General features: G+C 41.4%; 1 protein-coding gene across 1 annotated transcript; it reads left to right on the top strand.

The window, feature by feature from the left end:
* Positions 1 to 16,153: 16,153 nt before the first annotated feature.
* Positions 16,154 to 22,851, top strand: cibar1 (CBY1 interacting BAR domain containing 1). Its single transcript, XM_070846938.1, has 9 exons — positions 16,154 to 16,282; positions 16,839 to 17,073; positions 17,186 to 17,254; positions 18,231 to 18,332; positions 18,538 to 18,543; positions 19,772 to 19,876; positions 20,152 to 20,265; positions 21,385 to 21,504; positions 22,442 to 22,851. The coding sequence occupies exons 1-9, from the start codon at positions 16,254 to 16,256 to the stop codon at positions 22,568 to 22,570; spliced, it is 909 nt and encodes a 302-aa protein (XP_070703039.1). The 5' UTR covers positions 16,154 to 16,253; the 3' UTR covers positions 22,571 to 22,851.
* The last annotated feature ends 2,049 nt before the right edge of the window (positions 22,852 to 24,900 follow it).

Below are 24,900 nucleotides of genomic sequence, written 5' to 3'. Positions count from 1 at the left end.
GAAGGAAGTTGAATAAGAAATAAAGAGGCAGACTAAAGAGAGGACGTCTCTCTTGCCTTTTGTCCTTAGTGTGACTGCGTTTGTCCTTTTGTCGTGTTCTGGGTATGAGGGAGTGATGTTCCCAGTAGACAGGTGATACTGACCTTGTACATGGAAATCAGACCTGGAGGGAAAGAGTACAGGGAGTACAGGTGAGAGCAAGAGAGACAGTGACAGAGAGGGAATAATTGTGTGTGTGTGTGTGTGTGTGTGTGTGTGTGTGTGTGTGTGTGTGTGTGTGTGCTCGTGTGTGTGTGTGTGTGTGTGTGTGTGTGTGTGTGTGTATGTGTGTGTGTGTTTGTGTGTATGTGTCTGCAGATGTGTACAGTACATGTCTCTGCCTGTTTGCCCGTCTTATCTGTGACAAGTGTCTGGGTGACTGCACCTCTGTGTTTATGTGTGCATGTGTGGATAAGTGTGATGGGCTCTTGCCACATGTGTGTGTACACTCCTATGTGTGTGCATATGTGTGTGTGTGTGTGCGCGTGCGAGTGAGAAATGAAAGGCAGGAGTCCCATCTGTTGTGGTGTAATGACTGTGCTATTTGGAGGCAGGAAAGGTTTGGTGCGGGAGCAGCTGGTACCTCGCCCGGTGACCTTTTAGCATTCCTCCTCTCACCATCTGACAGATGTGTCAACTCGATTATTTCAAAAGGCCCTGAATAAATAAGCGATTGTGAGAGAGCGCCGCCCGCTAACCCAAAGAGTCGTCGGAATGTAGGCTCCGCACATATAAACAAAGGTGAAAGTGGATGCAACGAGAAATATGCCTGCAAGCACGGAAACACACTCTTAATACCTGCAAAGACGAAGACCGACATTAGCACATGCACAGAGGACAGCACAATCGAATTCGCCTCCACTGCACAAAGTAAATGATCACAGAGGTGAGCGGACGCTTCACCTCTGTTGTTGCATCGCTCATTTCCTACTTTCCCTCACTCTCCTGCGCTCTCTTTCTTTTCCTATCATCTGCTAAATAGCTGTTGAGTCGCTGGTATGAGGCTTGGTAAAAGGGGTACAATGGGGGTGAATTGAATGCCATTGTGGTTCGGATGCCCTTGGAGCACCGCTATTAGCTGACTGTGGGTGGAGGGAGGGGGGCTGGGCTTGGGTGGTGGGGGGCCTCAGGTGTTGCTGGGAGGCCGCCGATGGACTCTCATTCCCTGGCGGAACCCACAGAGGACGGAGGGGAATGGGAGTCTGCTGTGCATATTGTATGTGTGTGTGTGTGTGTGTGTGTGTGTGTCTGCCTGAGCGTGTGTGTGGAGGGGTGGGGGCTAATTGACTCACTGAGTGATTGGGGGACTGTGAAGAGGCGACCGCAATCAGACCTGCCCTGATAGAGTTTGATGCCTCCCTAAATAGTTTTCAAATGGAGGAGCAGGTGCTGTTTTTCCGAAGCAATCCCCACTGCCCGGGTGTATAAGGGAGGAAAGTGTGTGTGTTTTTGTCTGTGTATGAGTGTGTGTGTGTGAGCATGTCAGTACATGTGCACTAGTAAGACTGTATCCAGGTGACTGTGTGGGTTTTGTGCCATTGTATGGTCCTTTTCATTAGAGTAATCAGAATTGGTATGTGTGTGTATTATTTACTCATCATTGCGTTTATATATTTTGCTTTGTGTTGAGGTCACCTTTACTTTTAAGTTCAATACCTCATCAGCACAAAGAATTATCATTAAGTCACAGGACTGCTCACACGAAAAATATAAAGATCGTAAAAGAAAGCGAATTCATGCAAGAGAGTATTGAGCAAATACAGATGCAGGATAAATCCCACAGGGGAGCCTCTGTTACCTCAGAATTCAATTTTGGTGGTTACAATTGGAGAAAAGCCCTTCATTTTGTCTACTCCTCTGTCTTAAGAATGACTTGTGTTGAAAATCCTCCAGTGCTCTTGCCCAAAACCCGGGGGATTTCAACAGGCCTTGGACAGTCCATTTCCACTCAGCAAGTGTGAAATGGGCTTCATCAAATCATGTCCAGTCCTCTTGATTTTACCCAGTGGATCCAAACTGGTTTGGTCTGGTTATTGGGATGTCATGCTTTGAGATGTGTAGACGCAGACTTGGCACAGTCCATTCTCTGCCTGTTTTATTGCCTTGTTTTACATCAACTCCATATGACATGCTTTGAATAACCCACCAAGTGCTTACGAAAATGGATTATTCAGAGAGAATTTATAACACTTCTGGCACAGGAGTAAAAACATGTTGGTAAGTACTCCAAACATATGCAACACAAAAATTGATTTGAATTTTTCAAAAGCCAGTCTGTAGCTTTCTTGACAGTCCAAACTCATATCAACCCAAACTCAGCACGGATACAAAATTAACATCAGCGCTTTTGCCCACTGGGTCAGGACCACGCACCGTAACCGTGGTCGTTCCTGGACTCCTATCTCAGTGCTTCTGTCAGCACAGCAAGCACTCCCCATCTATCATCTCCATTGATCTACACTAATGACAGATGGTCGTTATGGGTGGGGGAGACAGATTGCCTTCAGCACAGCATGGCTTCACAGGCATGTTCAGATGGCACAGACTGTGCGTGTGTTCTCTGGAATATCTGATATCTTATTTCTTCTGATAAACAAAGGCCCAATTCTATTTTGACTCTTCATTAATACAGAAACTCACTACAAGGGAGCAACGCTAGGATTTTAAGCATTCAGGCAGGAGCCATGAGGACAGGATGCATTTTTCATTATCGGGTCATTGGGCAAGTTGAAGAAAACGTCATCAAACCTTAGCGTTGCAAAAAAAAAAAAAGTCCACCCTAATGCATATATACCATTATTTTTTTCTGTGTGCCTTTCATATCAATACCTAACTGATTTGATGTTTATGTAATTATCAAAGAGGAACATCTGGCAATCTTTTTAAACACCTAAAATCCCATTAGAGAATCTGGGTCACTAACCCATTCACTCATGTAATGTACTCAGACACTATCCAGATGTGTAGCATGTGGAACGGAGCAAAGATGCTCACTTTCCACTATAACATTTTGCTGAATTGTTGCATATTATGCATTTTGCATGGGGTTGCTTCACAGACAGAAAGTCTATTTAAAGATGCACAAGCCATGTGTGCATCACAACTGCTGTTTCATGAGCACTGGGAGTGCTGTGTGGGAATTAGCAGTGTTTGTACTTTAGTTTTGCCCCGAAGCATCTGCATCAGTGAAACTATATTGAATTGTAATCTTCACTATTAAGATGCTACATAGTATCTAATATCATTTTAAATAGGAAAGGGGTTGATACCTACCCTCAACAGTCAGGATGCATATTCAGTAGTGAGTTTCATAAATAATAACTTACATCCTTGTTTAACTCATGTTTGGAGGAACTTGTGTAAATCTCCATAACACACAAGTATCCTTGCAAAATCAAAATAGACTTGTGAGTGATGATTATTTTAATTATCGATTAATCTGTTAATTTTCCTCTTGGTTAGTTAAATTATCGTCCAAGGTCAGAAGCTTCTGATGTCTTATTTTATCTATTAAAGATACTCAGTTTACTTCCATAAGCGAGTGAGAAAACCATTAAATATTCCAATTTGAGGGGCTTGATTTAGGGCATTTTTGTTTAAAAATTACTTGAAAGATTAGTAGATTATCAAAATAGCTGTGGATAAATTTAGTCAATAAGTGACTTCTGTTTCAGATCTGATATCATGAAAAAAGGAGCAAAGTTAAGCATCTACAGTCCCGCTATATTATAACGGGTATATTGTGACTACCGGAGTTATCTAATTCTTTAATTCAAAAGCTTGGATGAATGATACTACACACAATTTCCTGCTCCAACTCAAAAATAATAACAAGATATCTCTGTTGATGTGGAGAATGAATGAGGTCATGAAAAGTTTATTTGTTAAATCTTCTATCTATCCACGTGTTGTCACAGACTTCAGAGGCAATTAAAACAGTATTGTGTTTCAGGTCACACATTGTTGTTTATTAACTGTGAGGCTTGAAAGAGTACCTCTAACTAGCTCAGTATGATTTATTCATAAGACTATGGATCTGCATAAAGCCATGTCAATGCAGCAAGCTAGCTTCAAGAGGTCAATAAGTGGTCGATACGTATTGTGCTTACATGGGAATTATTCATCATTCTTTTGACTGTTCATTCACCATCATGTCAGAGGACATCAATAATAAATTTCAGTTACTACTCTTATTTCAAAGAAGAGGGTAGGCGAGTTGCTTTTATTTTAAGTAGTTATTTGATGCATTAGCTGTTTTTTCATGGCTCATAAGGTTGGTTTAATCAATTATTCTGTCCTCTAGGACCATAGACGGTCTACCCACAGAAAAGATACATACATTTATGGATGCAAATATAAAGAGATGCCATTTAATGCAAAACACTTTAGGGATTAATGCAAGTTGCAGCTCATTATCTAAGTAAAAAAAGAAGCCTGATCAATGGTCATTTTGTCCCTTTCATCAAATGTAGAGCTACAAAGACTGGACTCACTCCAGTCTCAACCCTTTTTGATGAGTAAGCCCATTTGCACCCAAATACATATTGTATCAATATTAAAATAATCATGACAAAACTAAAAAAATATTCCATAAAAGAAAAAAATCTTGCTACAGTCAGAAATGGGAACGAGGATGTAGTTCAAGGTCGAGATGTACAAAGAGCTACTACTATTTTATTGAAAGGAAATAAGGACAAGTTAATAAAAGGTTGGATAGAAGAAAAAGCAGCTGCGGTCATAGAGGGAGTGGTCATTTGTTGCGGATTAGTTGTCAGCAGTATGAGAATCAAAGTCCTATTTCTTTTGGAGAAATCAGAAAGTTTGACCACAGTTTGCACAGATGTTAGTTATCTCCACAACACACAGGGATGAAAAAAGCCTGTTCACTCACCATATTTAAAATCCACAGGGGTGGAGAGTTCATGTTGGATACATCCCGGCCTTGATTCTGGTTGCATGTAGGCCACAAAAAAATGGGACCTGGATGTTTAAACCTTGTTCTTGTGTGCAGCGGCAAGAATAACATCTATAATTCAGAACAGTTATTAGGGGCACGGTGGAGCTAAAATCACATGGCTGCCCCAATCCAAACTAACCACCATCATGAACTTAGATCTTAAAAGCTTGTGCCCTCACTGGGTCCCAAAGGTCTCCAGCAGCCAGCGGGGCCCCTTGAACCCAACACCAGCTCCATGATTTAAATGAGGCCATAAAATTCTAAATGGAGATGGGAGGCTAGTTGCTTAATTGACCTTTATTGGGCTTTCTGCTTCATTTGAAGACTGGATATTAAATTAACATGATAATTCAGGCCCAGCATGTTAATGCCACTATTGCCCCCCTTTCCCCCCCACATTTTAATATCATCCTGTAACTTTTATGGCTCCCATTGATTTAGCACTGCTTTTTATTAACTGGCTTTAATTTTCCATATTGGCACACACTTACACAAAGAAGGTTTTATTCCAATTGAGCAGCACACTGTTACAGGACTGAGGGTTTATGAGGCCATTTCTATTAAAAACCTCCCCTATTCTTACTATGACTTATATAAGCTGTAACCTGGAGATGAAATCTAATATGTATAGGGGATCCCTGAGGTTGGTTATTGGAGTAGTGGCTATACTGTAGCGCTCATGTAAAGGGTGTTAGCGGAATGGTTTAATTAGGTATTATGAGAAAGAGTTGCACATAAACACTGGCAGGAATATTTTGTATCATCGTGGGAAGTAGTACTGCTGTGTAAATAGTGATTAGTATCAGCTTTTCACTTGTGTTTTCATTGTTTCTGGGCGTCTTTCTTACATTAATATTGTGTTTATTTTGAACCATATTTATCCCTCTTGCTATCACTCCAGATATCTCAGGAATCTCAACTAAGCCTGGCCACATAACTAAACATACCCACTGCTGTAAAAATCTTCTTCATTTGACATACCACCAATGTCCAAGTTATGCAGCCATCCAAGGTGAAGTGGAAGAGTTTTGTGGTGTGGCCTTTGAGGAGGAGGCTGAGAGAGCACTACTGTCCTCTTGTGGAAGCAACGGAGCTAGCATTGGAGATAGGAGCCTGATTTGAAAAAGAAAGACTACAAAAAAAGGAAATTGTGGCCAACAATACATCATTCCCTAATGTTGGTCATAAACGGAGCCTCGCCATAGTTTAAGCAGTCATTTTATAATCTCACGTTCCATTCAATCTCGAGTGTCCCTCTAATGTATTTCTCACAATAGAGGGTCCATGTAAAGATCTGGTGCTCCTTCATGCTTGCAAACAACACTGAGCTACAATGCTGCCTACTTTCAAAAACTTAACTCCCTCCATCTCCTCGAATAACTCCTGCATTAGCATTTCGTTGTACGAGAATTTTGAGTGTTTCTTCTAATGTGTGTTGATGTTCATTAACTGTCGGTATCTCAGGCTGTCAAGGCTGTGTCGAGCTTGCACAGATTTGTACCTATGCAGTCACAGCGCCAAACTAAAACCCATATTGTTGCAGTAAATGGCTTAAACTGTTCAAAGTATCCTGAGTGAAATAGAGATAGTTGATTGCGGTAAAATTGTTTGACTAAACTGGTGCATCAGGAACCTTTGGATCTGTCAGAAAAAAATTGTGATAGTCATCTGAGATTGCCATTGCTGAAGAAATTTTACAAGTGCATACAGCATACACACTGTTGCAACTGTTGTCTGATGTACGTACGAGTTAACAGTGACCTCAACGTCAAAGCCTCAAAGCCACACACTGAACAATATGTGTGTGTGTATTACAGAGAGAAAAGCAGAGACAGAGAGACGGAGAAATGTAGATGGTAACAGATAACGCCGCAAAAATACACACTAGACAAATAAGGACACACACTGCCAGTCTGACAAAAAGCCAATAAGCCACCAGCACATTAGAGGTGAATTGCTTCCCGGATGCAGCCCCTTTTCCCCTCTCCTAAGTGGATGCATTATCATTTTGTCTGTCACAAAAAAGAGAAGCCAAAGAATATGAATATGCGTTTACATCTGTCTTCCATTAATATGCATGCCTGAATCCACATCTCAACACAAAGCCAATTTTCTGGCCATCTGGGGGATGGCTGGTAGAGGTAATGAATATTCTTTATGAATATGTTTTATTTTGCAAGGTGGCGATACATCACTAGCATGCCGCTATCATTCTCCACTCCCTCACTGTCCCTCTCGCTCACTCTCTGCCTGTCTGAGGTGCTGGGATCCGTCACTGCTCAACTTGATGAGTTTAATTAGACTGTATAGTGGAGGGATGGATGGATGGACAGATGGAGGGAAGGCTGGATGGAAAGAATGAAAAAAAAAAAACATCTACCGCAGTCTCTCTCTCTCTCTCTCTCTCTCTCTCTAATAAGCCACACACCTGCTCTGAATGGTGATGCTGAGAGAGAAATACAGCTGAAGCTAATAGCTATCATGACTTCTGCAGTAACTAGTCTACAGTCCTGATGTTCATTTAATTACCTAAATAAATTATGACTGAGGTATACCTCATAGAATACTCACTGGTTTTACCATGTTTCCCGTTTGGTTGCACACAAGCAAACACCTATAAGAAACATCTTCCATTTTTACCTTTAAGTTTCTTAGATATCAGAGACATGAGAACAAGAGCCGTAGTGTATTCTGAGTAATTAAATGAGTAAGGGTCACTTGAATAAAAAATTCTGCAATTACCTCAATAGTTTCTGGTATAAATCCAAAAATTGCATCTCTGACATATGCTGTGTGAAGTAAGGCCTACACTTTTAGTACATTGAGTTAAGAAATGAGGATAGAGAGGTGGAGTGTAGGATATGTCAGCCTGTAGGCACCTTATTATGTCACATCGATGATTTAGACATCAATGACAGTATTACTGTTGCTTGCACGTCCCTGGGGCCTTGGCACAGTCCATTGGCTAGTGGTGTCCTTTAATGATTTATGATTGAAGTTAGCCTGTGAGGTCCCCAGAGGATCCCCCAGAGCGAGAGGCACAGGGAGTGACCAGTTTTATGGTAGGACTGGGAATCAATTATGCTAACGGTGGCTAATGAATGCACTTGAGGGAACTGCTCCCCGCACTCAAGGGCCATTTTTTTCCATTTGCATATTGATGGGAGGAAGACAGTGGCCATTTTCATCTGCCTGTGATGGAGCACCAAGGCAATGGACTTCTGTGTGTTCCTTCCACTGTTACTGTGGATCGCTTTGTTCTTTTCTTCTTTTTTTTGTCCATTCTTTTTCACGTAAATGGTTTATATTTAGGCTACAACATATATAATTTTCATTTAGTTACCATGCAGTAGGAAGGACAGTCAACACACACAATCTTTTCCCTATCTCTTAAAACACACAATATTGTGCCTTCAACCAAGCCTCTTCCTCTTTTTCAATAGTCTGAAGTCATTTTCAATTAGGGCTCTCATGCGGCCGGTGGGTGAGGAGCCCTGGAAGTGCTCCAGTTTCTCCCCAATGGAGTCTGACAGACACTGTATGATTTAAGGGGAATAATGGTGAAGCCTTTTACTGCCACCAAGGTTAACATGCATTAAAGTCATCTGTTTGCAAAGACGGACGTCTAGCAACACTTCCTCTCACTCCACTAAAATGCATTAAAGTAAATAACGCTAGGCCCAGAGAGAAATCACAATGTCCAATGCGTCTCAGTGAAGTAAAGAAGGCTATGAATATGAAATATGCTATGAATAAGTTATGTGGTGGTGGTGACGCTGCAAAAAAGACTGGGTGGGAGAGAGGGGTTGCCGACCACAATCAATGGGATATACGTGATATATATGATTTATTTGATATACAGTTCAGCAAATCAGGTGTATTGGCAAAATGTACAAACTTTCAGCTGCATTCAATGAACACCTCAAACAAGAACAATCGAAATAGCTCAACACAAATAATATTACAGGAGGTTTGTCTAAAATCAACACATAATGTCATCTTCATTGACTACTGCAGTCTCAAAATTATTCAACCCCCTGAATAGAATATAGAATCCCCCATAAGTGCACTCATATGCAAATGAGGTCAATCACACCTGATGCAACTAATCAAGGGCCTCATTAGTTGCATTAGGAGTTAGAACACATCAAATACCAGAACTGGTTAGGGGTTTGTTCACAGTGATGTTTGGTTGCATGTCAGATATATGGGTAAGTCAAGAGAATTGTCTCAAAAGTTAAGAGAGGAGATCTTTGCCTTGCACAAACAAGGAAAATGATACAAATAGATAGCAAAGAACCATATAAATAAGCCACAGAAGTTTTGGGATTCTGTTCTGTGAAATAGATGAAACAAAACTTTTCAGGTCTATGGATCAGCCGTATGTCTGGAGGAGGAAGAATGAGGCAGACACTGACAAGAACACCCTGCCTACAGTGAAGCATGGCAGTGGCCCAGTGATGCTCTGCTTTGTCTCTTCAGGCGCTGGAAACCTGCAGCGTTTGGAGGGCAAGATGGATTCAAACAAGTATCAGGAAATCCTACGTGAAAACATCATGCCGTTTGTGAGGAAACTGACGCTTGGGCGTCACTGGACCTTCCAACAGGACAATGATCCCAAGCATACCTCAAAGTCCACCAAGACCTGGCTCCAGAAAAAGTCCTGGAGGATACTAGAGTGGCCGTCACTTGACAGCGCTCGGCCCACCAGAGAGGGTCAACGAAAGTAGCACACTGTTTTTTCCCAGTCTCTAATGAGTTGTGAATAAAACAGTTACTATGGCCAAACAAACTACGAAAAGATCAACAACTACAGATAATGAAACAGGTCCAGCAGTTACCGATTATCACCATAGATGCTGCCTAACAGAATGAAACAGAGACCATTGAGACTGTCATTTTAAAACAACTCTAAGAAAAAACACTTTTACCGCAGTCATAGTGTATCATACCTGGGGAAGATAAAGTTTGGCCACGAATATACTTAGAGAAACTTCCATGAGTGACTCTATCACTCGGTGGAATAGACAGACAGAGGCAGACAGGCAGAGTTGGAGGCTCCCACTAATTTGATCTGGTGACATTTTCTTCTCTAGCTCCTCGGGGGAAAAGAGCAGCAGAGAGGGAGTGAGTTAGAAAAGGAGGTGTTAGAGAGAGTAGGAGAGAGAGGCAGAGAGAGACAGAGAGAGAGATGGCGAAGGAGACACTAATGAACGCAGACAACAAAGACCCTAACCTGAGCTTCAAGCCCCTAGAGACATGGAGAGGTTTCTTATTGGGTCAATAAAAGCACTGGACCGTGTCTGCGTTGGCTTGCCCTTCAAGCACCCGCTTAACTGCAGAGGGAGGACTTTTGTTCAAGGTTGATGGCGTTAAAGGGGAATATCACAGAATTTCATATGTGAAATATGTGATTCAGGAGCCATTTGTCATGGCTGTCTGTGCAAAGGCAGAAAAGATCTGTGACATATTGTTAATGTGTGGTGTCAAGCTAATGTACACCTACATACAGAATTCATCTAGAAAGATGGAAAATGATGCGATGACAGAACAAAGGATCACTACAACAGTGTATTTACCACAAAACTGACAATTAAGTTTAAATAAAGTTTAGCTGTATGTTAAAGCTGAACTTAACAAGAATGACATCTTGATGGTCTGTATGATAGATTTGGGTGATCAGTTCTTACTTTAAGGACTAGATAAAAGTTATCACACTGAAAACTGAGTTTGAAGTACAGAGAAGATGGATATATTTCCCACTGGATATTTCAGGGTTAATTTCTGCAAGAGAGCATAGCTGTGTCCCTCTGCCAAATCAGAGGAATGAAGCAGTTAGAGGAAGGAGAGCAAGGTTAGCCAAAATCAGCATGATGAGATATTGACTGTTGGCTTGTAATTTCATTTTATGCACCAAGTGGCAAACAAGATATCACACTGTTCATAATCCTCAGCATCCCTGAGCGTGCGCGCACACACACACACACACACACACACACACACACACACACAATGACACGTACACACACCTCCCACAGACTCCTTCTTGTTATTAACTCAGTATCTTAAGCCATATGTGTGTGAGGACAGCCTCAAGTCTGAGGTATTCACACCAGGCCTCACACCTGAAGGGGAAGAGTCAACACACACACACACATACACACACGCGCGCAAGCATGCTGTGAGACACATACTTGGTTGCCCCACTAATTCCCCCCACGTCTGACATATGTCACTCCCAATCTGTTCAGCAGGCCACACATCTCTCCAGTGTCCTACTGCCACTGTGGCGTAGAGGGCTGCAGACTGGGGAAATTCAGGCAAAGAGAGAAACGGCGAGAGCTGAACACTGAACAAGAGGGCACAGAGGGACAAAGACAGAAAGAGAGAGAAGAAGAGGGCATGAAGGAGACAGGGAGAGCTGCCGCTAGTGGCTGGTTGTTACCCTTCCGTTGCTAATTGGTAGTTTGGAAACAACACCATCTGTCCTTTAAGGAAGACAGATACACAGTCTAATAAGATGCCACCACTCCTGAATACATTTACTGGCAGCCAAGGCAAATAACTCAACAGCCCCAGGCCTTTTTCAACACATCGATCCTGCAGGACGCCGGGTAGACAGGCATATGTTATATTTGTTCTAATGTTTAGGGATTTTGAGCCTCATCCTGGGTTACTGCCAGGGAGCATTTGAATAATGTAAACATATGATGTTGAAAACAGTAAGAGACATGACTCTTTTTGTGCATGAAGGAATAATTCACAGCTCAGGATCCACCTGTAACCCTGCAAATTCCTGCCGGGCTCTTTAGCAAAACATATGAATGGAAGAGGATTGCCATCATGTGGCTGAGTAATGCAATCACACACTGAGATACTCCAGCTTTGTCTGTAGGTTCTTCTTACTGAAAATATACTACAAATATACAAAAATGCAGAGAAAAAATGTTGCACTGTGAGACATAACGTGATTTGCTTTAGAACAAATAAACATCTGTAAGTAACTGTACTCTTGCATATAGTGCAGAACTGTCAGATTCTTTAAGATATACTTCCCCTGAGCCATTAAACTCGTTTTAACGTCCTGCACTCACACCTCCAGAAACACACACGCATACACACTCAGCACTACATAGTCAGACACACAGATGTTCAGTAATGTTCAGTAAACAGCTGCAATTTGGTTTTTTTTGGACATGTATGTTGTTTCATATATTTTCATCCATGTTATTATTTTGCACATTGAGCCAAGTTTTACTCTGTCTAGTCATGTATGGTCTTGAATGACAAACAGATTCTCATATTTTGTGAATTTTGCTTGATGCTGTTTAATGAAATCTCAAACAAGATGAAATATTTTTTCATTACAACAATCTGTATAAAACTAAGGATGGTTGCTTGAATGTGCACAAGACGGCATGTAAGATATCACTCTATGAAATTTCCTAATTTAAAATTAGTTAGTTGGTATTTTTATCAAATTAACAACAAAAAAACCCATCAGCCACAGACGGAGAAATGTATATCATCATTCATATCAAACATTTAACGAAAAAATGAATCTATACCAGCATCAGCTGTACCACAGAGTATAAACCAGATTCTCTTGGGATTCCAGGCACACAGCTCAATGCAATGACCGTGTTTTACATCGCCAATCTGTTACAGTGGGATCTCCCCTGCTTCAATCCCATGGATGATTAAGCGTGATAATTAAGGTTTTTGGACATTTTCCACAGAGGAGCAGACGTGGCAGCTGGTGACATTCATGCATTCCCAAACACAGAGGAGGGAATTACAATGAGGCCTCCATTCATTTCAGTGATCACAAAGTCTGCTCTTGGCATCAGGTCAAAAACAGTCAAGCTGTTGTTGAAAAGGACTATTTGTGGCCCTCTTTGTTGCAATGTAGGCAATGTACCTTGATCTGTTTGGGGAATTACAGAAACCACACAAATGAGCCAAATACTTGTTTTTTTCAGCAGGGGTATTCACTTGCCACTGCCCAAGAAAGATCCCATGGATGTAGTCAGATTACTTGTTTTATATTTTGGGTACATGTTACAGATGTCACAACTGCTTTTATAGCCTGTCTTCTATTACCTTGATAGGTGGAATTTAAAATGTCGGCTCAGTGTCCCAACACAACTGTCAATCAAAAGATTTATCTGTGAAATCAAAGAACCCAAAATAAGAGATGGTAAAGATAAAAGTAGCGGTCTCTATTTAGCTTGCAATGTTCTTTTTTTTTTTTTTTTACATTAAGGCATTTAATCAGAAACATTATGTATTAGCTTCATTTTGGATGCCTGCTCATGTTGCTGTCGAAAAAGGAGAGATTAATCCTGGCGAGACAGACACCGTGGCTAGAAAATAGAAATCACAGATTTCCGTTACAGGAGTAGAGCTAGGATTAGAACCCCCACAGTGAAACTGGAGGAGTATTGGATGAAAGCGGGGATTCATAACAAGAAAGACATCAATACTGATTTAATAAGAAATCATGGTTTCCAGTAAGCACCACCTTAATAGGTTTGCACTCTCCAGACTTGAAGGGAGCAAGGTTATTTCTTAGAAGAAGTAATGAAAGAAGTATTCAGCTTGTGGTAAAAAAAAATAAAATAAAGGCACTGTATTCTACCTACCTGTGGCTTAGCAGGTTGGATCTCCGGCTCTTATCATCACTGAGCAAGACGCTGAACCTTGCCTGCTTCTGGTGGTTCTCCTCCTTACAAGGCAGCTACACCATCATCTGTGTGTGTGAATAAATGAATGAGATGAACAATCTGAAGATTTATGGATAAATACAGTGGGTACGGAAAGTATTCAGACCCCTTCACTTTTTCCACATTTTGTTATGTTACAGCCTTATTCCAAAATGGATTAAATTCTTTTTTTTCCTCATCAATCTACACACAATACCCCATAATGACAAAGTGAAAAAAGTTTTTTAGAAATTTTTGCAAATGTATTAGAAATAAAAAACTGAAATATCACATGTACATAAGTATTCACACCCTTTGCTATGACACTCAAAACTGAGCTCAGGTACATCCTGTTTCCACTGATCGTCCTCGAGATGTTTCTACAACTTGACTGGAGTCCACCTGTGGTAAATTCAATTGATTGGACTTGATTTGGAAAGGCACACACCTGTCTATATAAGGTCCCACAGCTGACAGTGCATGTCAGAGCAGAAACCAAGCCATGAAGTCAGAGGAATTGTCTGTAGACCTCCGAGACAGGATTGTATCGAGGCACAGATCTGGGGAAGGGTACAGAAACATTTCTGCAGCATTGAAGGTCCCGGAGAGCACAGTGGCCTCCATCATTCGTAAATGGAAGAAGTTCAGAACCACCAGGACTCTTCCTAGAGCTGGCCGCCCGTCCAAACTGAGCAATCGGGGGAGAAGGGTCTTGGTCAGGGAGGTGACCAAGAACCCGATGGTCACTCTGACAGAGCTCCAGCGTTACTCTGAGGAAATGGGAGAACCTTCCAGAAGGACAACCATCTCTGCAGCACTCCACCAATCAGGCCTTTATGGTAGAGTGGCCAGACGGAAGCCTCTCCTCAGTAAAAGGCACATGACAGCCCGCTTGGAGTTTGCCAAAAGGCACCTAAACAACTCTCAGACCATGAGAAACAAGATTCTCTGGTCTGATGAAACCAAGATAGAACTATTTGGCCTGAATGCCAAGCGTCACGTCTGGAGGAAACCAGGCACCGCTCATCACCTGGCAAATACCATCCCTACGGTGAAGCATGGTGGTGGCAGCATCATGCTGTGGGGATGTTTTTCAGCGGCAGGAACTGGGAGACCAGTCAGGATAGAGGGAAAGATGAATGCAGCAAAGTACAGAGACATCCTGGATGAAAACCTGCTCCAGAGCGCTCAGGATCTCAGACTGGGGCAACGGTTCACCTTCCAACAGGACAACGACCCGAAGCACACAGCCAAGATAACGAAGGAGTGGCTTCGGGACAAGTCTGTGAATGTCCTTGAGTGGCCCAGCCAGAGCCCAGACTTGAACCCCATTGAACATCTCTGGAAAGACCTGAAAATAGCTGTGCAGCGACGCTCCCCATCTAACCTGACAGAGCTTGAGAGGATCTGCAGAGAAGAATGGGGAAAAAACACCCCAAATGCAGGTGTGCCAAGCTTGTAGCATCATACCCAAGAAGACTTGAGGCTGTAATCACTGCCAAAGGTGCCTCAACAAAGTACTGAATAAAGAGTGTGAATACTTATGTACATATGATATTTCAGTTTTTTATTTTTAATACATTTGCAAAAATTTCAAAAAAAAATGTTTCACTGTCATTATGGGGTATTGTGTGTAGATTGATGAGGAAAATCCATTTTGGAATAAGGCTGTAACATAACAAAATGTGGAAAAGGTGAAGGGGTCTGAATACTTTCCGTACCCACTGTATGTTATAAAAATGCAGTCCTGTCCACCATTACTGGCAAATATTCTCAAATAATCTAGACTACAGACTATATAATTATATGTTATTTAAAAAATTTTGATAGATCAACACTTTCACAGCATTTTGCAGTAATAATGTATTTGGTCACGGTGAATATAACCTACTTTTGGTTGCTTTCTATTGCTGGGTAGTTGATGATGATTGTTGATCATATGTTGCATAATCTGCACAGCATTTACTAATACAAGATCTGTAATGACTGGAGTAAAAAGTGTAATTTACCGTCTGAGAAGAATTGGCGTCGAGGTTTAATGTAACATAACCTCAAATAGCACGGGTACAGTACCGTTCTAAGTACATAGTAGTACGTACTGTGCTTGAATAAATACATTTAGTTAGTCTGCACTGCTGTTTTATAGGCTACAGCTATGGCTAGGTTAAACAAAATATTTGAAACAATCAAAACAAATCATGCTGTCTCCCCTTACTCACCTTACATAGAGCCTCTCAAGGGCTCCTCATTCCACTGCGTTATAATTACAGTTATAAAGAACGCGCACCTCAAGCTGTAAACTCCGTTATGAATAATTCTCTTGCTAAAAAGAATGACAAAAAAGTAAACACAAAAGTAGCGTCAACTAATGACTCCATGTCCCAGAATGCATCCCTGAAGCGGAAATGCCGGGAACTCCATGGAAACGGCAGACTGGCGTGCTAACCAGGGAGAGACGAAGCTTGCTAGCTAGCTTTGGACAGCGTTAAATCTGGATACCGATAAACTTGTCTGAATACTGAATACATTAAATTCACCGCTTTTCTACAAACATGAGCCGAACGCCCGATGCAAGAGCGAGGTAAGAGCTAGTCGGACTAAATCCTCCGTTAATGTTTGTTATAGGGTGAATAAGTGCTCTCTAAGTTACCGTTAGCGTTACAAAATATCATACAGTGGGTTAGCCAGCTGTTAGTTAACTCATGCTTCCACGCTTTACACTAATTATACACCTGTTCTTTAACTAGTTAACTGTTTTACATCCGTAGGTGAGAACACAAGACGCCTTTAGTGGTCCATGATATGAGCGTCTTCATCCAAAGAGACTTTTCTCTTTTGAGCCACAAGCCGCTGTGACAGATTTCCCTTTATATTCCTCAAAATAAAGCCCAATGCTAACGTTACCTTCTAGGAAAAAGCCACTAACGCTAGCTGTAACTATCAACGATGATGAAATAATAGGCTTCATGTCAGAATCTGGACAACAAAACACTAGGCATCACATCCACAAAATGTTTTAGTCCTCACTGGCCTGCTATACATTGATGTATTAAGAAAATTAAAACTCATTTAAGTCATTGTACAAGAAAATATATTCAAATGTGGGAAGCAAATGCTTTGTTCTCTGCCCTCCTCAGGGACAACCAGACAAGAAAGATCCAGGAAAACATCACCAATGTGGAGAAACATTTTGGAGAGATGTGCCAACTGTTTGCTGCCTACGTCCGTAAAACAGCCAGGCTGCGAGACAAGGCAGATCTCCTGGTTCGAGAGATCGGCACGTATGCAGACACAGAAACGCCAAACCTGAAGAAGGGTATGAAGCAGTTTGCTGACCACCTGGCCAAGGTTGAAGACTACCGCCAAGCTGAGGTAAAACTACAGTATTGTATTCCCTGCTGCTATGACTTCAATCATAATTTCATTCCATATTCACAGCCACAGTCTAAACACAGAACCTAATGTGTAGTTATTTGCCCTACAGGTGGAGAGACTTGAAGCCAAAGTCGTCGAGCCATTGAAAAGCTATGGAGCTGTAGTGAAACGTAAAAGGGTAAAAGTTGCTTTACGGCCATGTGAATATCTACACTGATTCCAAAGGTCCGAAATGACAAAGATAAAGTTTAGTCCATATTCCAGTTCCAATTATTCTAAAATTAGTGCAGTGATTCCACAGTGTCAAGTATACAAACGTTTGTGTAATTTGCCAATGCACCGACATTACTTTTTGGTCTATTCTTGCTTGTTAAGAGATCATATTTTACACAGTTACAGCAGCTGACAGAAAATGTCGAAAGAAAATGGATGAAAGACAGTGAAACTGTTTACCTCCCTGTCTTGGCCCCTCTCCTCTCCATAGGGTGCCCAAATTTGTGTAAAATTTAGCTGTAAAATTGCTGCAGCTTTGTTTGAATACGTATTTCAAGATTAATTGTTCCCTGGCTTACAAGGATGCAGCAATTGTGTCCTTAAAATGAGAATATGAGCTAAGGCGGCAGAGCATAGTGCTGTTTACTGTCAGTGTTATTACCACTGCATTGCCACAGGATGGCAGTATAGATTTAATGATAATATCCCATCTTGGCACCAACTTTTCTGTCTGACTTTGTTAATATCTCCCCCTCTTAGCATCTTCATTGAACCAAGATTAAAAGATATTTTCTGTTGACATATAGCTAGTCCAGTGTTTCTTGTGACTTTTGAAGTCCCTCCCAAACAGCGTTGCTGTAAGTGATCACATTAGTCATGTTGCCTCGTTCGCCCATGGTTGCAGCATTAGTAAGTTCTTTAGTCATGAATTAGTTGTCTTTGGTTTAATTTAACCAAACTTTAATTAACTTAATTTAACTTTAATTTTAATAAATGATTCTTTAACATATCAGTCTTCTAACATTGCCAACTGCTTTGGAGTAAAGACAGCACAAAAAACACTGAGCTACGGCTTATTACTTTACGAGTAATTGACTATCATTGTTGATTATACTAACTCATAATCTATTGTGCCCTTGTGTGCTTTTGTGTTCATGCAGGAGGATCTGAAGACAACTCAGAGTGCCAGAGACAGGGAAGCCAAACAGATGGCTCAGCTTGAGAGGACCAGACAGAGAAACCCTTCAGACAGGCAGATTATTGTATCCTTGCTTTGTTTCCCCCTAATATCAATCAGACCAAAGACTTTTAATGTTATAACCACCTATATACCTTCTAGTATGCATGGCATCTTGGGTGCAGCTTAATTCCTTGTTAGTTACTGATGTTGATAAAGGTGAAACAGGAACATAAACTTTTGAATGCTTATTTTAATATTTTTTGGTGTCTCCTTGACCAAGCCTTCAGTCTCAGGTGTGTCTCGCGTAACCCGTGCATCTCATCACTGTCGATGTATGGCCACAAAGATGAAGCACATTTCGGAATAACTTGGAAGTAGAAGTAAAACAACTCCAATGAATACTCAGTTGTCAAAAGCAGTGACAGCTACAGATTTGAACTGTTTATTAGATGCGAAGCACATCATGGAAGTTACTTGTAGATAGTCACTCACAAATGTCTAAACTCATGAACCCTCTGCGGTCTCTCCAATAGAAGATGTTTAGTCATTGTCACACGTGCTCACACTGCAGCAGCTATGGGAGAGAGCAGCAGCTCCTTTTCTGCAGCTCCTGTTTCCTGTGTGTAGTTAAGGTGTTAAATTGCATGCTTCATGCATATATGAAGTGTCTAATTTGCAAAAGTTATTACTTTCCCTTCCTGTAGAAGTATGTCAATATACTGGAACTACAGGTTTGACACTTTTGGTGCACAACACAGCTGTTAGATGATAATGTCTTGTTTTCAGGTGTTTCCCGTCAATGTTTTTTATTAGTTTTGTGCATGCTCAAAAACTAAGCTAATTCGGGTAACAAGCAGGGATAGGCCATGATTTTCGAATATTCATTGACTTTAAAAAATAATCGAATAGTTTACACAATTATCGTCTTGTTTTACAAAATATATTTTCTTCCGTTTTTACTGGTGCCCAATAGTACGCCCGTCAGGAGCAGTAGATTGATGATGGGCTCTGAGATGGAGCCAGGTCTGCGGAAAAATGTGGACACAAACAGTCTCTGATTTTTCATTGTTTAGGCAGCCTGATTCCCATTTCATCTAGCTGATCTTCCAGCAAACCGACATTAGTTAGAAGCAGCCTTAGGTACTGGCTGGGTTAGCTTAGCTCTGATCCCGGCCCTGTCTCCTCTCCTCCGGCTGCGCCGCTTGGTCCAAGTGGACAGAAGATATTGTGGGCAGTGATCGAATCAACGTCGGCTTTAATCCAAGTTAATTCAAACGTTTAATTCTGCCACAAGTAATACATGTTTCAGCAAAGGCAAAGAATTTGAATAATCTTCAAATAGTTCACAGTGACTATCAAATAGTATTTGATTGAAATGCACATCCAAAGTATCAAGTGTCCATTTTCTAATGGATAATGGATATGTTTATACTGAAGGTTTTCTGAAAAGCTTCAGCCATAACGTCGTGTTGGTCTGATTTGCCTTGTGGTATGCTATATATACATTCGTTCCCCCATCAGGCTGAAAGTGAGCTCCAGAGAGCCACCATGGACGCTACCCGGACCACCAGGCAGCTGGAGGAGACCATAGATGAATTTGAGAAACAGAAGATCCGAGACATCAAGGTCTGCTGCTCTGAGCTTTCTGTCCACCTCAAATTAAGAACTACAATTTCAGTGGTGGGAGACATATGTCCATTAAAGCTGTGGGTGGAAGTGAAGTGAAACCAGACAGTGGTGAATTGAAAGGTCTTTTTTGCAACCTGCCCACACCACTTAATGATCTTTCGGTTGTTTGAAACTATTCTTGTTTTGTCATTTTTTCCATGTCTTGTGATTCATTTAAATAGCTTCAAACCCTATTCAGTGCTGAATACTTTTCCTTGTTTTTCCTCTTAAAGAAAATCTTTGGTGAGTTTGTGACAGTGGAGATGTCGTTCCATGCCAAGGCTTTGGAGGTGTATACCTTGGCCTACCAGAGCATTCAGAGCGTAGATGAGGAAGAGGACCTCGAGGTAGGTAGCTCAGCTCAAGGTTAACCATGACACAGTCACTATAATTAGCCTTAGCAATTGTGTCTTTGTGTGTAGGAGATTGAAAATGTGAAAGGAGGTGTTATTATTCACCTGACATAATCATTGGAGTGTCACTGTACATTCAAGTGTGACAGTTTTGGGCTGAAAGCTGATCAGTTTCTATGATCAGCCTCAGCTGGTTATGCGCAACATGTCCAAGTTATTATGGTCTTATGCATCATTCATGCGTTGACTCATTGCTCATATCTACTGTGTAGTCCACACCCTTTAACTGATGTGGTAACTTTGAAGTGACCTGTGGTGAATTCTGCACAGTTCAGGGTCCTACCAGCGACTTTCTTCTGTTTACAATTTGGTTTGAGAGGTTTGTAGACCTAATTTAAGAGACAAAGCCTGTAGTGAGAAAACAAAGGACCGAGGATATACAAGAGAATGAGGTTCCTCCTGTGCATGCCCTTTTGCTAGTTTCCTCCACCCCTTGCCATCTCATCTGTGTGTTTTTGCACTGAATCATCTCCCTTCCATTCATACTGAAGCGAAACTCCTCACCCAGACAAGGCTGTTTTTCAATGACTCATAGAACAAAGCATGGGAGATTGAATCATCTGAAAAAGGCACAATGACAGGCATGAAGATAATCCTGATCGAGAGCTCTTGCGGAATTTATTTTCAACACAGTGAAAACCATCATTGTGGTTTAAATGGCAGTTTGCTTCATTATCAGAGACATACCTTCTGAGCTGCTTTGTTTATGTGTGACCAAAGGAAGATTAGCACCCGGTTGTTGATCTGCCCGATATTCCAGGTCATAGGTTATTCAAGTTGTGTGTTTTTGCTCCTGACAATTTACATTTATTATTAAATAAAATACCCCAAATATTGTGTAACTTCCCTAAACTGTATGTGTTGAGCTGCGTTAATAATGTGTACTCAGTTTGTGCACACTGCAGCCACTTTTTCAGCCGTTTTATTTTAAATTCATGGTTATCTTGCATTATATTCAGTGCACACATTCCGACTACAGATGGATGTGTGTAGGCATTGCTTCCATTCTCCTGTTTCTCTTTGGAAAAATATAGCGCCTACTGTCTTTGGCAGGTGTTCAGGAGTTTGCTGCACCCCCCTGACTACCAGTCACGCTTAGACATAGTGCGAGCTAATTCCAAAACCTCCCTCGATCGGACCGGGTCCTTCCTGAGTACATCAGGGACCTTACAGGTAAGACACAGACGGTAAATAGATAAAAACTAGAATTTGCCCAGAAGACTGATTGAGTTTCTCTTATGGCACTGCTTTTGTATAAGTTTTGTATAGTTGCATAAGATTCAATATGATGGGGAAAAAAATTCCCCTCTTCCTTTTTCAAACCCAGTAGTCTGTCCTCATGCCTGCAGAAGCCGGTGCTTGATAACTCTGAGTCTTATCAGTTGTACCACTGTTTATCCGCAGCATCACTCCAGCCATCATTCAGTTTCAATTTCCACACATTCCAACATGTCAATGAGATCATGCATTTCTCCCCACATTCAGTTCACCCCAGCATCATAACAGTGGTACTACACTAACTTGTGAATTCATAGAATTGCCTTGTAAAATGTCTGGACAGCTAGTCTTTACTTTCTCACTAGATGATGGTGTGTTCAGTCGTTTGTATCTGGAGATGACAAGACTGTAGGTTGCAGTTCACACCTGTCATCAGAATGTGCCTTGAATGCATCTTGCGTCAGAACTTGAGATCATACTTTGGTTCTGTGATTAGGTTTGATTTTATCGTTGAACGCTTGCAGTCAGGTATGCGGCTCGAAAAGTGGATTTGAGGACACGTTTGCATTCTGTCATCAAACATGGCAATGCTCATAAAAGTCTCATTCTTAGATTATACGCATGCCGTGACATGAACGTGGCAGTCCTTCAACATGGGACATATTTATGTTCATACAGTATTAATCTACAAATATAAACAAATCTACCTGAGGAATTTAGTGTCCGTGCATACTGGGGAGTGTTCACGGCTGCACCTGTGTTGTCCCTGCCCTTAAGCACAACCCTGGTGAAAGAGAAATGTTCAGTAGGACACTGCGGAAGCACCAATTGTGCTTAATGACTACCTGCTAAGTGTTTTCGTTGCATAGTGACTGTTTATTTGTTGTCACAGCAACAAAGAGCTTGCAGTCAGCAGACAAGAAGAGAGGAGGAGGAAGAGGATGATGAAGAGGAAGAAGATGAATATGAAGAGGAGGAGGATGACGAGGATGAAGAGGAGGACACAGATGATGACAGTTAATTATTTTTTTGTCTTTACCTGGGCTATCAAAAGGGGGGTATTACCGTTTTATAGTATTTGAGAAGTAAAGGAAGTTAAAGAAACGCTGTCATTGCCAAAATCACCTCGCACAGACGGTCTGAGCAGTATTGTAGTGCAAGTGTGTTCTAGTTGTGTGATACTTGGTGAGAGAACATGTTGTTCTTTACTATACTAACATTTGTCTTCGAAATTCCAGACGGTTGTTGTCTTAACGATATTTTTATAAAACACACAATGCCAAAATCTACATTACACATTCATCTATACTGCATCATGTTATTTATCTTTATAAATAAAAAAAATCTGTTTTCACATTTTGCATTGTTCCAGTGAATTGCTATTCTATAATAAGTACATGGTGTACCCTCAGTCACTTTGCATAAAAATGCCAGCAGAGAGGTTGATTGTTATTTTAGAAATTGTTCAGAGTGTGAATCAGTCTAAGTGACAGTAGTTACGTGACGACTGCAGTTGAAAGTGACTCATTTCTTCCACAGACATGCAAAAGTGGTACAAATGAAGCCGGGGACTCTTGCATGAGTCACTCAGCACATTTATCATTCCTAGCTGCCCGTGTCATTCATGATGAATACGTTTCTGCTGCTGGACTTGCATATGCAAACACACTACAGGCTTATATCATTAGCTCTTTGACAAATAAATAATATACACATGTTTACACACATGCACGCGTTGAATTCATGGAGCTGTTTTGCAAGTAAAAACAAGATTAGAATTGTTCTAACTAATGGGGCTACCTCCCTTACAGCAACACTGTTTATCTCGGTGACTGTGAGATAAAAGCTGTGTAGGTGGTGTGTCATCAGCCCTCTGCGCAGCAACACCTTAATGCATATAAAGGTTAATGTGTATGCAAACACAGTCCCACTAACACACACTCACATACCAGTTTGACTTTGGTGCACTGTGGGTCTGAATGGCCAGTGTTGCGATGAGTCATCACCTATAAAGTGTGTGTTTGTGTGATGGAGTGAGTCAGAGAGCTTTTCCAATTGCAGATAAACCCAAAGGCTCCACTCCCTGATCAGGGAGTCGAAGAATGGACGGTGACCGGTGAGAGAAACAAAAAAGAAGGAAGCGTGTGAGGCAAATGGTGAAAGACAGGACAGACCGATCTTAATGTTAGCCGAAAGTCAAAGGTACAAAAGGAGGCAAGGCTTAGTTATGAGTCACTGACTGTAAAAAACAAACAAGGATACACATGCAAAGAACCACATGTGAAAGGAAGGGAGGAGGTAATAGAGGGAAGAGGAACAGTTGATAGAGGTCAGTCATAACCCCGGGTCCTTATCATTGACTCTGAGTCATTGCCTCTGAGCGTCACGCCACTCCTATCAAATCCATCACCCACGGCACACGTCAACCATTGCACAGCCTCATGCAGCTGCTCTCACATGCACTACCTTTCCCTTGAGCCTTATGCTACTAATATTACTTCGCCAGCAGCCTTCTCGTGTCTCACAGGTTTTCTTCTTTGAGCCTCAAACTAAATTGCCATTTTTTTTCCAAGTATGGCTCTGCAGATGTCCTCCACAACCGCCAATAAATGCAACTATCTCCACCTGGAATCCTCACTATAAAAGCAAAGCAATGAATGATGCTTTTTCCTGGGATTGAGAAAAGCTTGCTTTTGAAATACCGGGCCACACGCTCGCTGAGGTTGTTCACTTCCCATGAGCCACCACCAGAGGGTGATGTTTAAAAGTTTTCTTACCTGGAGTGTTTAATTTGGGAAACTGATATGGAGACATTGTGTTCTTTTCGACCTGTTTGGGTAGCTGCAGTGAATGTGTGTATGTTTGTGTGTGTTATCAGTTGCCTCTCTGGAGAAAAAGGCTGATTGCATTTTGAAGGCCACAAAACCGAGCTTTGAACTGCGAGACAAAAACATCCAGATATGTGACATATTTTTAGCTGTATTTTTTAAATCTTGACTTAAAGACTGAGCTGTTTTGGCCTCCACCCTCATGACAGTGCACTTTTTGCAAACAATAACAAGTGAGCCTGGCTTGACTCAACCAGTGCAAGCGGGTCAGTCCTTTGATCCATACCTGGCATCCACCATATCAGCGCTAGTAAGAGCCAATGTTTTGTGTCTGCTTTGCCAGTTTAGCGCTGTGATCCAGGTGGGGATTCAATATTCCACCAGTGTCTGACAAAGGCATTAAGGCATGTTTTGATGTGACATTTTAAGTATAAGCCGCTCCATGTTTTCCTCCTCCTAAAGCTGTGAACATTTTTCTGTGAGGATGTATAAGGGAGTGATTCATAGGTCAAATCTAAAGGAG

This window comes from Pempheris klunzingeri, chromosome 16 (genome assembly GCF_042242105.1).
Source record: "Pempheris klunzingeri isolate RE-2024b chromosome 16, fPemKlu1.hap1, whole genome shotgun sequence".
NCBI lineage: Eukaryota > Metazoa > Chordata > Actinopteri > Acropomatiformes > Pempheridae > Pempheris > Pempheris klunzingeri.
The sequence above is the reverse complement of the archived record's forward strand: the minus strand, read 5'-3'. Positions and strand labels throughout refer to the sequence as shown.

Excerpts from the sequence above, each read along its gene's own strand:
- cibar1 (XM_070846938.1), top strand. The coding sequence starts at position 16,254 with ATGAGCCGAACGCCCGATGCAAGAGCGAG. Across the intron at positions 17,074-17,185 it reads AAGACTACCGCCAAGCTGAG|GTGGAGAGACTTGAAGCCAA; the intron begins GTAAAACTACAG and ends TTTGCCCTACAG. Across the intron at positions 21,505-22,441 it reads GTACATCAGGGACCTTACAG|CAACAAAGAGCTTGCAGTCA; the intron begins GTAAGACACAGA and ends TTGTTGTCACAG.